Here is a 13,895-nt window from a genome sequence, read left to right as displayed (position 1 = left end):
CAGAGTGAATGTCTGCCAAGGGATTAAGACTCTCCTCCCTTGGCTGTCCAGGGGCCCAGGAGCCAACCCATCGAAAAGTATTATACAAAGAGGCAGGGAGATGGATGACAATGCTAAAAGACAGAACATTGAATATTCACGAGTAAGAAAATCCCCAAAGACATTGTTTTCTAAGAAGATGGTCAGACTAATCCATATTGGCCAACTGAACAACCAGGCCCACAGATTTTTTTTTTCCCAAAAGATTTATAGCGTCAACTAAAAACAGTTGTCTGGACAAACGGTCAGACTCCCACAGGGCCCACTTGACGTCTTGACTTGTCAGGTCAGAGAGGAGAATGGCCACTACTTTGAAACGCTGAGGGTTTGTGGTTTCCTGTTGTTCCCTGGAGATCTACATGTAAGTGAAATCCCTGAGGTCGCCATTACAGAGAAGCCAGTAGAAGGTCTCAGGGGAGTGGTTTTTCAGTCATGTTTGAGGAGCCCAAAGGCCTTTGCTCAGACACGCCCACCTTCTTCACCTTTGCCAAACTCAAGACCTTGTGCCTAAATTTCTGCTAGTTTTTCTGGGGCTCTGCCACAGTTCAGTCTGAGGTTCCTGGCCTCCCCAAATCATCCGGCACCTCAGAGCCAGAATAATTCTCCTCAACCTGCTTTTGTTAGGTCCCTCCTGAAGAAAGCAGGCAACAGTAGATGGAGAATGTGGGAGTGTGGGCCAGGCCCTGAGAGTCTTGCAAAAGCTGGAGTGAAGTTTCAGACCCAGTCATTAAACGGACTGCCCCGAGGCAGGATGGGGAAGGGAGCCAAGGGGCGCCAGGAAATTTGGAGGTCACTGGTAAGCAGTCAGGAAGGCAGGAATGTGCGGAACTGGCAGCCAGGATGGAGAGAAAGAACATAGACATTGAGGGTAGATATGGGTTCAAATCCCCACCCAGCCCCTTTGAACCTTGTTTTTCTTATCTGTATAATAAAACAATAATGCCTTCTGTGGTGGACACTTGAGATGTGCCTCCCTAGTTTCTCTTCAGGAAGGAAGGACCTTCTCCATCCTGAGGATGAGCTGAAGAAAATACCTCACCCAAGGTCACATCTCCTTTCTGGGGAAGCCCACAACCAGTGACTAATCCATGGGTGGTACAAAAGTCCAGCCCCCACCCAACTTGGGACAACTATGAAGGAACATCTAGCTCCAGAGTTCCCCTAGGTGGAGCTGGGGTGCTGGCAGAAGCCTTCACTGGGACGCATCACAACCTACTTAGTCCTCTGATCAGTCCTACCTCCTTTCCATAACATCAAATCCCTGAGCACCACTTAATCTCTGCCTCAGACTCTGCTTCCTGGGAAGAACCATCTGGGACACCCCCCTCATCCATTCAGGAGGTTCCAGAAAGCAGCAAGTGTAAAGCATCTAGTCACAACACCCAGCATAATGAATGTCAACCTCTTTCCCTTCTCCAAATTTTTTTTTTCAAATTTTTACTTAAATCCTAGTTCATTAACCTACAGTGCAATATTGGTCTCAGGAGTAGAACCCTTCTCCCGATTTAACCCAGCTTGACCCAGTACGTGATCGGCCAAACCCTTAAAGGCTACTGTAACATTTATTCAACTAGTATTGACATGGTATCCCTCTGCCACAAATCTTTCATGGTGTCACGGAACACAGTCTGCAACTCAACATAAGATCTGAACACCTCGGGCGCCTGGATGGCTCCGTTGGTTGAGAGATTGTCTTCAGCTCAGGTCATGATCCTGGAGTCCCAAGACTGAGTCCTGCATGGGGCTCCCTGCTAAGCAGGGGGTCTGCTTCTCCCTCTGACCTTCCCGCTCTCATGCTCCCTCTCTCTCATTCTTTCTTTCTCTCAAATAAATAAAGTCTTCAAAAAAAAAAAAAAGATCTGCATACCTCTTCGGGGCGTGATTCCTGGTTCATTTTATGACATCACCTACACTGTGTTCACTCCTTTATAGACTGTGTCTGTGTCTTGCTGTCTTCCTCATTAGACAGTGGACTGTCCCTTGGTATTATTATACACAGTGCATGACCCCCCTGTATAGGCAGCACCTTCTTGGCCAAACGGATTCATGATGACAGAAAGAAAGAAATTGTTAAAAATCTGGTTTGGCCGCTCAGTCTGTGGCACTTCCTTAAGGCAGCTCTGTGAGACTAATGCCCACCCTGTTGGGATGCCTGAGTGCCTCACTTGATTAAGCGTCTGCCTTCCGGCTCAAGTCATGATCCCAGGGCCTCCTGCTCAGCAGGGAGCCTGCTGTCCCTCCCACCACTCATGCTCACTCTCTCGCTTTCAAATTAATAAATAGGTAAAATCTTAAAAAAAAAAAAAAACTAATGCCCACAGTCATTTAGAAGTACTGAAACTTCTAAAAAGAAGACTAATACTAAAAAATAACAAATATATAAAGAAAAGAACACCTATTACACATGTATAACTATAAATTTTCATAAACTGGGTTAGTACACAGGCGAAGAAACTGTGTAACCAGCACCCAGATCAAGAAACAGAACCTCACCAGCACCCGCCATCAAAAGACACCTTGTACCTTCTTCCAGGCATCTTGCCCCCTCCAGAGGCCACAACGATGCTGATTGCTTACAGAAAAGATTAGATTATCTCTTTTATGTAAACGAAGTCTTATAATATAAATACAATCATACTCTCTTTGTTAAAGATTTTTATTTACTTATTTGAAAGAGAGAGAGTGTGTGTGAGTTAGAGGGAGAGGGAGAGAGAATCGGAAGCAGATCCATGCAGAGTGCTGAGCCTGACGTGGGGCTCGATCTCACGACCCCAAGATCCATAAGATCCTCATGACCAGAGCTGAAACCAAGAATTGCCGCTTAACTGACTGAGCTCCCCAGGCACCCTACAATAATACTCTTCTGTGACTGCTTTCAGTCAACACTATGTTTGTTAAGCACATCCCTGATTTTACATCCCATTGTGATATTCCCTGCTGTAATTTAGAAAGTATTTCCTATATCCTAAAACAACGCCCTCCGCGAAGATGGAGTACTAAACTACTGCTGGAAAAGTACCCTGAAATGTCCACAACTTTGCAACAGAATTTAGGTAGGATGAAATGCTATGAAAAAGCTTCTTTTAAAAAAAGAAATCCATAACATGTCATGCTGTTAACCTTGGACATCCTTCTCTGAAACATAGTAATTTTCTGTTTGACAAGTACTAATGTAGCACTTCCCACATCCCAGGCACTGTTCTAAGTGCTCTACCAATAGGAACCCGTTTAATCCTCCTGACAGCCCTGTAAGGGAGGCTCTATTATCATCATTCCTATTTTACAGATAAGGAAAGATAAAGATAGGGAAACTGAGATGCAGGAAACTTATGTAACTTTCTCCAGGTCAGACGGCTAGTGAATGGCAGCCCTTGCCAAGGCGGGAGGAGACGACATTTGAAACTAGAAGTCCATCTCCGGTGTCTATGCCCTTAAACACCACACTCTAAAACATTCGAGATAATGCTGACAAAACTGAGCAGAATGCTATGACCCTTGCATATTTAGGTGTATTAGGAGTACGTTCCTTCTTACGTTCCTTGCTGTGGGAAATCAGTCTTGCATTTTGCAATGCCTTCAGAATCATCTGCTGCAAAAACTTCTACTACCTTCTATTGCCAGATACTCTTCCTTCCGACCACCAGTGCCAAATCGTTCCGGATTTTATTATTATCCACTTGCAAGGTTGATCCTAGAACCCTCCAAGTCTCTGACTCTGAAAATCACATTAATCGGGGCCCATGCTCCCCGAAGTATTCAATAAATGGCCTCTCTCCAAAATCCCTCGGGTGGTTTAAGAGAACAGGATTGCAAGGACATCTGCCTCACAGTTCAAAGTTTGCTCAGCGAGAAAACCCATATGAAATGCTTAAAGCTATGCCTGCTCCTGCCAAGTGCTGTCGAACGTCAACCATGTTTCTTCCTGTCACCGTATCTATCAAACTGCCTGCAACCACACGGTCTCCAGGTCCTCTCCTGCTACCAGCGATGATGTGCTCCTGCCTTGCTCTTGGGACACTTACGCTCCTGATCCATCTCCACTCTCCTTTGCAAGAACTCAGCTCTTAAAATTATGCCTTCTTTTTCAGAGTCAGTTTCTCCTCTCAGCTGGAGGACTCGCAGCTGAGGCCTCTTTCCAGTGTCTCCCATCTTCTCAACTGTTCCCTTAATTAACATATGATCAAGAGAGCATTGCAAACCAATAGGGAAAACAAAGATGATTTGACAAAGAGAAAAAGGTATTTCAAGCTTTACAGCAGATGGAGACAAGATTCGAACATGAAAAATAAAACCGTGTAGTCTCCCCCAAATAAGAGAATTTCTTAAAATGATCAGAGTAGAGAAGGTTTTTCTAACACAAAACCATAAAAGAAAAAACAATGAGAAATTTGAAAACATAGAACTAAAGCATTTTGGGCAAAGTGAAAAGCACCATAAACAAAGTCAAAGCACAAATTACAAAGGTGGGGGGGGTTGAGGGTGAATGGATATTTGAAACTCTTTTTGTTGTTGTTGTACATCTGGGATTGTATTTCTTCTTTGGGGTTAGGGTTGAAGGGAAACAGGTTTTAGCTGAGAAACTTTTTTGCTAAAATTGTGCCTTGAAAGTTTTAAATAAGTAGCAGACCATGCTCAGGAGGGAGTCTCCTTCTCTCCCTCTCCCTCTGCCCCCACCCATTCATGCTAGTGCCCACAGGCTCTCTCGCTCTCTCTCTCTCTCTCTCTCAAATAAATAAATAAATCTTAAAAAAAAATAATGTCACAATAGCATAAAAAAACTAGTGTTGCCTGGGTGGCTCAGTGGGTTAAGTCTCTGCCTTCTGGCTCAGGTCATGATCCCAGGTTCCTGGAATCAAGCCCAGCATCAGGCTCCCTGCTCAGGGGAAAGCCTGCTTCTCCCTCTCTCACTTCCTCTGCTTGTGTTCCCTCTCTCGCTGTGCCTCTTTGTGACAAATAAATAAATTCTTAAAAAAAAAAAAAAAGAAAGAAAGAAAGAAAGAAATCCTCCCCTTTTGGGTCAATTGATTGTCAATAAAAGTGCCACAGCAATTCAATAAAGACAGTGTTTTCAACAAATGGTGCCAGAGCCTCTTATTAATATCCATATGCAAAAAGATTAATTTAGACCCTTCTGTCAAACAAAACTGAGTCACAAAAACTAATTCAACCCAAATGTAAGAACTTAAACCGGGGAGTAATTTGATGTCTGGGGCTAGCTCAAGCAAGAGACGTGGAGTGGAAATTTAGTTTGGGTGTTCTTAGCCTGCAGTTGAAGCATGTGAGGGATGCTCCATTCTCTACCCGGCAATGGGACTGGAGTCCAGGAGAGCGATCTGGGACTGAGGTCTCTGGAACCCAGGTCAAGGAACAAAGAGAGCTTAGGGCATTGTCCAGAGTTCTTTCACCTAGAGTTTTAATTTGCTTGGAGTGCCTTCTATTTCAAGGGCGCCATTGGTGGTGTTAGGCTAAGTGCTAACACCACCAATGGCTGTGAGGGAATAACCAGATAGATGACTTGGGTGAGAAGAAAGGTAAGATTGTGCCCAAGGGTTTTTCTGCACCATTAGAAGATCTAGAAGTGTCACTCTTCAACCATTGCAGTACAACTGACTGGGTGATATTCCCGCCCCCCTGAGAATTTTCTGAATATTGTAATTACATCCCATCCTTTGCATCTTCTTAATTGTCCATTAACTAACCACTTTTAGGAGTACATGATCACATAATCAAATCTAACAAATGTTGGAAAATAAATGTCTCATCTCTATCTAATAATACGTAATCCTGTCCTAGAACTACAACCCTGTTTTTAATTGACTGATATTTAAAATCCATAACTTTATTTCTGGATACCAGAAAAAGGAGAATTTTGAGACATTCCCTAACAGGGCAATTCATTTCCAGACCTTCTAAAACATATTCCACACTCCCTTTCTCCTAGCGCTCCGCCTCCTTTCGAATCACGTTTCTCGGCTGTAAATCTCGCGAGAGATCGAGTTCTCATGAATTCTCCCAGGAGCCACCGCTCTTCCTCTTCCTTTCAGCGGCCTGGGGTGAGTGAGTGTTTGCCATGCCTCCGGACTGCCGAATCCCCCGGTCATCGCCGCCATCCTGGCTTCGGTGGCGCTAATATCCGTGCCCCCGGGAGGAAGGCGTCTGCGGCTACTGATTCTTCGCTGGGGGCGATGTCCTTTGGTGCACGGGGACGTGTCGGAGCAGAAGGCCGCGATGGGCGGGAATGGGGGTGACGAGGGGTACGGGCGGCCTGTCGTCAGTGCGGTTTCTGACCTCGGAAGGCCTGTGTCTTGCTGAGTGCTGGCCGGGTACGCGGCGCGTGTGTGGCTGCAACGAAAGAACGTTTTGGGGGAATTAAAGTCGGGTTGAGCCTTTACCCGTTCGAACGGGTGTTTCAAGGTCGCTGGCGCTCATTGTAATGGCCCAGAAGGACCTGGGGAGACGGCGGCACCCCTAGAGAGGGAGCGCCCTGCCACGCCGAGGCGTCCAGTCCTTTTACTCCTTACGGATCCAGAGCGGGGGTTGAAACTATTTTCCTGCGGAGGGTCAGAGGGCTGTTGGGTCCGTGTCCTCAGTCTGTGTCAGCATTGCCGCAGCCCCTGGTAGATGCGGGGGGAGAAAAGGATGGCCGCGATGATGGCGTTTCTTAGGACACCTTTGGATTAACCGTGAAAACAAGTACTTTCTGAGCGGCCGTTGGTAGGAGTTCATACGTACTTACACTGTATCGGTTACAGTAAATGCGTGTTGACAGAATTCCTCCCCCTCCCTTCCAGGTGACCTCTGAACATGGTTCGCTATTCGCTTGACCCGGAAAACCCTACGAAATGTACGTGAACAATATATTCTTTATGGGGGCGGGGTAAGAGGAACAATGAGATACCCAAAATTAACCAAAACTTTCCGTTTTTTAGCATGCAAGTCAAGAGGTTCAAATCTCCGTGTTCACTTTAAGGTACGGGAATCAACTTTTATGGTCCTAAGAGTTGTGTCACATGTTCCAGGGCACCCCCCACCCCATTCTGAAAAGGTGACTGCAGTGATGCGTTTCTTAGGACACCTTTGGATTTACCATGAAAATGAATCAGTTCTGAGCGGCCACCTTTGAGACATTGGCTCTATAATTGTCAGTCAAATAATGAGCACTTCAAGGTCCATGGAATTTGGTAAAACTACAGGAGAACCACATAAGCTAGTGTAGAGATCCAAATAATGGGACACAAACAGTTACAACATGATGGGGTTAAAACGTACACTTCATAGGGGTTTGGGATTTATTTTCCTGTAACTTCAAGCCAATTCTCCCTGGCTTTTATTTATTTATTTACTTAAGGATTTCATTTATTTATTTGAGAGGGAGAGAATGAGGGCCAGAGACTGAGGGGGGGAAGGCCCAGGGAGAAACAGACTCTTCTGCAGAGCAGGGAGCCAGATGCAGGACTCATCCGGAGACTCCACGATCATGACCTGAGCAGAAGGCAGTCGCTTAACCCAAATAAGCCACCCAGAAGCCCCTCCCTGGCTTTTAAGAGTTGTGTCACAGGTGTTTTTTTTTTTTTTTTCTTCTTCCCTCACTACATTACCTCAGCTTTTAAGAATGGGAAGTCTCTGGGGCACCTGGATGGTTCAGTTATTAAGCATCTGCCTTTGGCTCAGGTCACGATCCCAGGGTCCTGGTATCGAGCCCCGGGAAGCCTGCTTCTCCCTCTTCTACTCCCACTCCCACTGTTTGTGTTCCTCTCTCACTGTGTCTCTGTCAAATAAATAAAATCTTTGTAAAAAAAGGATAGGAAGCCTTTAATTTTGATTCAGCATAGACATTTTGAAAAACCTAGAATTGAATGTTTACTTGAAGAATTGTTATCCTTTAACACGGGTAACTCAGTTTTACTGTTTATACTTAGAACACACGTGAAACTGCCCAGGCCATCAAGGGTATGCATATCCGAAAAGCCACCAAGTATCTGAAAGACGTTACTTTGCAGAAGCAGTGTGTGCCATTCCGTCGCTACAATGGTGGAGTTGGTAGGTGTGCCCAGGTGAGACTTCTTAGTTGCTATCTGAAATGACATTGTAACAGAATGTGATTGGGTGGGGCAGGAATATTTAGAATCTGCCTTTAATCAGGTTCTTCCTGGTTGCTGTGATGACCAACTTAGGACACCTTTGGATTAACCATGAAAAAAAACTGTGTTCTGAGCAACCTTGATAAAATAAATTCATCTTGGTTGTAACACTGAATTAAATCGGGGGAATGAGTAATCACCTCTTGGATTTCTTTCAGGCCAAACAGTGGGGCTGGACACAAGGTCGGTGGCCCAAGAAGAGTGCTGAATTTTTACTGCACATGCTTAAAAACGCAGAGAGTAATGCTGAACTTAAGGTACCCAAACCATTAACATCTTTATATGTATACAACCTGGATGGTTGTTCAGTTACTGATGCTGTTGTCCCAGATTTGTTTCTTTGTCTTGATTTTCTCAGTAACTAAATTTCCCATTAATTTTTTAATTTAATCTCTACCTCATATTTCCAGAAGACCAAAATTTTGTCAGTGAGGATCTTCAAAAGCATGGTCTTCAAGCTTAACTTTTCCCCTATAAGCCCAGTGCAAGAAAAAGAAACATTTTCTCCCATGTATTTTACTCAAGGGTTTATAACCTTTCTAGTACCATAGACAGACATTTTTGGTGATGTCATAAGTCGTATGGTGACTTATGAATTTCACAAAATGTTTGTAAATACAAACAGTAGAAATCATTTGGAACAAATAGAGGTTCCAAAATGATTGCTTTAGTAATGGTTAATATGGTTTGCTGCCTATGTTCATAATGGAGAGACATTAAATTTAGTTAGTAAAGGGGTCTGTCTCTTCTGTGCATTAGCCATTACCCCTTTGCATTTGGAAATCTAGGCCAAACTGGAGTTATGTAGGTCTGGCTATAACCCTTCTAGCTGCTAAACCGCACGGCTGAAATCCTGTTTTTCATCAAGGCTTAGAAATTGACACTATCAGATCTGCTCCCGTTAATGACTTTCAGGGAGGCCACTTACAAACTGCCTATAGCATTGGGTTTTGATAAGTTACTTAGATTTAAGGAAAGATGCTTAGAATAAAGGTAAAAACAAGTGTTTGAACAGCTATGCTATGTAATTAAGAATTGCCTTATAAAGGTAAGGACTTGAGCCAGTGATTGGGTTTGTGGTGTTGAGATAAAGGTGTTGATTTTGTTCTCCCTCTTCCCAGGGTTTAGATGTCGATTCTCTGGTCATTGAGCACATTCAGGTGAACAAAGCCCCCAAGATGCGGCGTAGGACTTACAGGGCTCATGGTCGGATTAACCCATACATGAGCTCTCCCTGCCACATTGAGATGATCCTTACTGAAAAAGAGCAGATTGTTCCTAAACCAGAAGAGGAGGTTGCACAGAAGAAAAAGGTAAACTACTCAGTCTTGGTCAGTTTTGTTTATGGTACTGGCTTTTTTGTATTATGTTATATCAGAACTATGTAATTATCTGCTGATGGCCCCACCTACATGTCCATAGACACTTTAAATGCACTATGGGCAAAAAATGGGCCCTTCCCCTCTTCCTCACCTCTCCAAACTAATCTTGTTTTCAGTAAATGATCAGTTTATTGTTCTTTTCTACTGTTTGAGTTCTTTAAGCTGGGAACCTGGGAGTGATTCTAGACCCCCTCCCTTCATGCCTAATGAATTTAACTTCTGTTGATTTTTACTGCTTAAATATATTGTCCTCCATTCTTTTTTTTTCTTTTTCTCCTTTAAAATTTCATTTATTTTCTTTTAGAAAGAGTTGGGGGCGGGTGGGGCAGAGGGAGAGACTCTTCAAGCACAGGGCTCCACTCCAGGTTGCGGTCTCATGACCCTGAGATCTAGAGCCAAAACCAGAAGTTGGACACTTGACACTTAAACGACAGAGCCACCCAAATGCCCCTATTGTCTTCCATTCTTGTTGCCACTTAGACGTGGTCTCGATGCCTACAGTCTTCAGCAGACTTCCTGCTTACTCTCATTTCCTTACTTCTCTCCCTCCCCCTGTGCCAATTCTCTATGCCAAAAGACTGGACTCCCTTTACATTAACATTTCCTATTTTTCCTGAGTTAAAACCTACTCCTTTAAGATATGGTGGAAGTTGCTCCAGGAAACTTGTAACAGACCTTTTGTTTTTATTTCTTTTCCAGATATCCCAGAAGAAACTGAAGAAACAAAAACTTATGGCCCGGGAGTAAATTTGCACAGAATAAATGCAAATAAAAATAAAAGAGAATGTTGGTTGTCTTTTATTACTAAATGTATTTCAAGTATCCTCACAAAATGGATCAAATGAGTTTTCTTCTGATTAGAATTAGAAACATTCTTCTGTTTGTCCTGTGCCATTAATTGTTGTTAACAAACATGCTGTTTTGAATTTCTTGGTGCTTTGCATAATGGAATTTGAGCCTGGGCATATTTCTGAGTTTTATCCCACCTACTTTGAGATTGAACACACCGTACAGTTAATCCAATTACAACTCAATAGCTTTTATTAGATTCAATTATGCATCCATTGCCAGGTAAACTTTTGGACATTCTTCATTATCCAAAAGAGGAACCGCGGCTGTAGTCTCCGGTCACTCCTCACCAGAACCTGTCCAGTCGTGAGCAACCACTGTGTAGATGTCTGTGTATTTGCCCACCCTGGCCATTTCGTGTAAACAGCACTTTAACTGCATGACATGTTCTCATTTCTCGTGGGTCCACACCAAGAGCGTAGTGCAGGACAAACGCGAGAAACTGCCAAAGCTTAACTACCAACTGAGGGTTCCAATTCTCCAGTTGGCTTCCCGCCGTCCTAGTCTGTAAAGAGGGAGAACCTTTACAGCGCTTTAAAGAACTTCGACCTAGTGAAGAGCCACGACTGCTCTGGGTAACAGCCTAGCCCTCACGTGCAAGTGCGGGGACTTCCCCGATGGTGAACCACTTCATCTTTTCTCACGGTGTTGGGTTTTGCTTGAGTATCCGGGGCAGGGAAGCCCCGCTCTTCCTCGCCTTCCGCAGGGCTGGAGCGGCTGGTGGCTGCGCCGGAAGCCAGGCCGCGCCTCCGCTTGCGCGTCACCGTTACGTCCTGGGCGCCCTGCGGCTGACGCAGGCGCGCCTTTGTCGGCCCCTTTTGCGGCGCCCATTGGCTTCGCGGCAGCACGTCCCTCCCCACGGAAGTACGGTCATCTCCACTCGGACCCGGTGGTCGCAGGTGAGTGGGGTCGGGTGGGCCCGGGCTGGCGCCTGCGGGTCGGACGAAGGTGGGTGATGGCCCTGGTGCTGTGGAGCCGATTCGCGGGCTTCAGCCCGGGCGGCGCTAAGCGAGCCCCACCGGCTCGCAGTTCGCCTGCTCTGCACTCCCCGCGGCCCGCCAGCGCTCACGGGTCTACCCTGCTTGGCCCTCCAGACGCGCGCCCCTGCCTGCTCTTTCCACCGCCCCCCACCCGCCCGCTGGCCTGCGTCCCGCCTCTGTCTTTCTGTGCGTTTATTCTCTCGGCGTGTATTGTCGGCTTCACTTCGCTCGCTTGTCATCGTCACCAGCATTCGCTCTTACTCTCTCCTGTCTATTCAGGCCCTGTCTTGGACTCACCCTGCCCCGTAAAATGATGTGCTAAACTGGGTTACTTGGAAGGAGGTGGCGTTCCCCCACGGTACCTGCCCGATTTCTCATAGAGCCTCACCCTTTTCCTCTGTATTCCATTGTCTTGGACGAAGCCGAATGAGAGAAAATCTCTCTCTTCCAACAGCTTAAATCCATTTTGCTCGCTTTGTTGTACTATCAGAATTAGCTTGGTGAGAGCAAATAAAATATTTTATCAATTTATCCTAGCCACCTTCTAAACCTTTGTAAGCTATGTTTTCCACATGTGTGAAGTAAAACCTCACCCTAAGGAGTCATGTAAGGATTAAGGGAGAGAGAAAATACAGTAGTTTCATCATGAAGAGAGCTAACAATGTTTATAAAAGCCATGATTATGACATAAGTGATTGGTAGCACTTGTTCTTGAGAATTTAAAACACCGTAAAGTAGGTAAAAATGAATCTGTGATGGGCTTCCAGTCATTAACTTAACCTAGTCCTCGGAACACTCTCAGTTGTGTGGAAGGGTTTATGTTGGGTTGTGAAGGCTTGATAGGAGGGGAATAACTTAATCACTGTATTTTTGCTAGGGAAAAAGGCAAGAGCATTGAGCTAGGAAACTAGAGTTGGGAATTCTGGTCTCAGCCAACTCTAGTTACTATTTAGCTCTGTGTGAACTTTGAACAGGTTGCAACTTTTGTATCTGTGTGTGTGTGTGTGTGGTAACAACCTTTACATAGCACTTAATACACACACACTCTTCTGAGCTTAATATTCATTACTGACATATCTAATCCACATTTACATCCCTGGGAGATAAGGCTATTGTCTTCATCTTCCACAGGAGGGCATCAAGGCAGACTCATTAAATAAATTGCCCAAGAACACCCATCTCGAAAGTGCTGAAAGCAGGCTTCAAATCTGGGCAGCTGCGGCCAGTCCGCTCTGATTAGGGTGTTGTGTCTGTAAGAGTGCGAGATCTAAACCAGATCACCTCTACGTCTCTCAAGGTCAAATTCTAAATGTCTATGACAAAAATAATGATTCCTTGAAAAATGCTAAAAAAAGACTCACTGCTCATTTTGACTAATTTCAATTAGAAAATATGCTCTTTTTTGAAACAATATTTTGGTAAATTCTTAAATTGTTACTTTAGTTTGACCAGGGGACTGTTTTAAAGAATCCAGCTATGAATCCTTTATAAAACAGCTGATCAATCCTTAATATACATTTATGTTTACTTGTTTATAACTATTATAATTCGTTTCAAAGTGACATTACTTTGGGTTATCTGTACCACTGCTCACTTGTGTTGTGAATCTTTAAATTGCTTTAGTGTAGTCATGGTGCTGACTCCTTTGCCAGCAGGCTACTAAATTTATAATATTTTGAAAATTAACATCCTGAATTATTAGCTTTATGCAGTGTTCTGAAGCTTTTTAGTTTTTCAGGCCTACACTAAGGGATTAAAAATTCCTGTAAATTTAAGAGGTCTTTAGTTCAATAGTACATTATGGAAGTAGCATGGTTCTTTTTCAAGAAATTGCTGATTTGAAGAAATTCCAAGATAATTTCTAATCTTCGAGGAAATTAGAGGTGTTAACTTTTTTTTTGTTTGAGGGATGCCTGGGTGGCTCAGTTGGTTAAGCATCTGCCTTTGACTCTGGTCGTGATCCTGGGGTCCTGGGATCAGGTCCGCCTTGGGCTCCTTGCTCAGCAGGGACCCTGCTTCTCCCTCTGCCTGTTCTGCCTGCAGCTCTCCATGCTTTTGCTCTCTCTCTAACAAATAAATAAATGAAATCTTAAAAAAAAAAAAAAAGATGTATTTGAAAGAGAGCCCCTACGTATGCATGGGGGGAGGGGCAAAGGGAGAGACTCTCAAGCAGACTCCCTGCTGAGCACTGATTTCCCAGCTCAGGAGCTTGATCTCATGACCTGAGCTGAAACCAAGAGTCAGACCCTTAACTGACTGAGCCCCCCAGACCCCCCTAGAGGTGTTCATTTTTTGAAATGGACAACGTACTTACAACAATACTAACACCAAATAAAATATTTTTATTACTCAGTTTACCTTAATTGTTATTAAAACAAAAAAAGCAAATATATCAAAGGAGATTTGTTGTCTGGGAAAGTCCAGATGGTTTGCAGCCTACAGGTCTTCCAAAGTGGTATCTTTTTTTTTTTTTTTTATAAGTCAGCAGTAGAACTCCAGTGCTG

The 13,895-nt window shown here is 44.3% G+C and overlaps 2 protein-coding genes across 5 annotated transcripts in view; both read left to right on the top strand.

Moving 5' to 3' along the window:
- Positions 1–5,980: 5,980 nt before the first annotated feature.
- LOC111142503 (ribosomal protein L17) lies at positions 5,981–10,351 on the top strand. Of its 3 annotated transcripts, none has more exons than XM_022495729.1 (7): positions 5,981–6,092; positions 6,831–6,883; positions 6,969–7,009; positions 7,959–8,093; positions 8,339–8,437; positions 9,302–9,493; positions 10,262–10,351. In XM_022495729.1, the coding sequence occupies exons 2-7, from the start codon at positions 6,844–6,846 to the stop codon at positions 10,307–10,309; spliced, it is 555 nt and encodes a 184-aa protein (XP_022351437.1). In that variant the 5' UTR covers positions 5,981–6,092; positions 6,831–6,843; the 3' UTR covers positions 10,310–10,351. The 3 variants fall into 3 exon arrangements, with proteins under 3 accessions (XP_022351437.1, XP_022351435.1, XP_022351436.1); XM_022495728.1 differs by lacking the exon at positions 5,981–6,092 and adding an exon at positions 6,259–6,362; XM_022495727.1 differs by lacking the exons at positions 5,981–6,092; positions 10,262–10,351 and adding an exon at positions 6,248–6,362 and having other exon boundaries at positions 9,302–9,583.
- Positions 10,352–11,209: 858 nt separating this feature from the next.
- The window catches only part of LOC111142504 (chromosome unknown C18orf32 homolog), a 5,566-nt gene continuing 2,880 nt past the window's right edge, over positions 11,210–13,895 (top strand). For both annotated transcript variants that reach the window (XM_022495730.1, XM_022495731.1), the window contains exon 1: positions 11,210–11,310. The gene's annotated coding sequence lies outside the window, so the exon portion shown is untranslated. The remainder of the gene's footprint in view (positions 11,311–13,895) is intronic.

The sequence above is a fragment of the Enhydra lutris genome, unplaced genomic scaffold (assembly GCF_002288905.1).
Source record: "Enhydra lutris kenyoni isolate GAN:26980312 unplaced genomic scaffold, ASM228890v2 scaffoldscaffold8, whole genome shotgun sequence".
Lineage (NCBI taxonomy): Eukaryota > Metazoa > Chordata > Mammalia > Carnivora > Mustelidae > Enhydra > Enhydra lutris.
Note: the sequence above shows the minus strand (reverse complement) of the source record. Positions and strands in the feature narration are given on the sequence as shown.

Excerpts from the sequence above, each read along its gene's own strand:
- LOC111142503 (XM_022495727.1), top strand. The coding sequence starts at position 6,844 with ATGGTTCGCTATTCGCTTGACCCGGAAAACCCTACGAAAT. Across the intron at positions 6,884-6,968 it reads CCCGGAAAACCCTACGAAAT|CATGCAAGTCAAGAGGTTCA; the intron begins GTACGTGAACAA and ends TCCGTTTTTTAG. Across the intron at positions 8,438-9,301 it reads AGAGTAATGCTGAACTTAAG|GGTTTAGATGTCGATTCTCT; the intron begins GTACCCAAACCA and ends CCCTCTTCCCAG.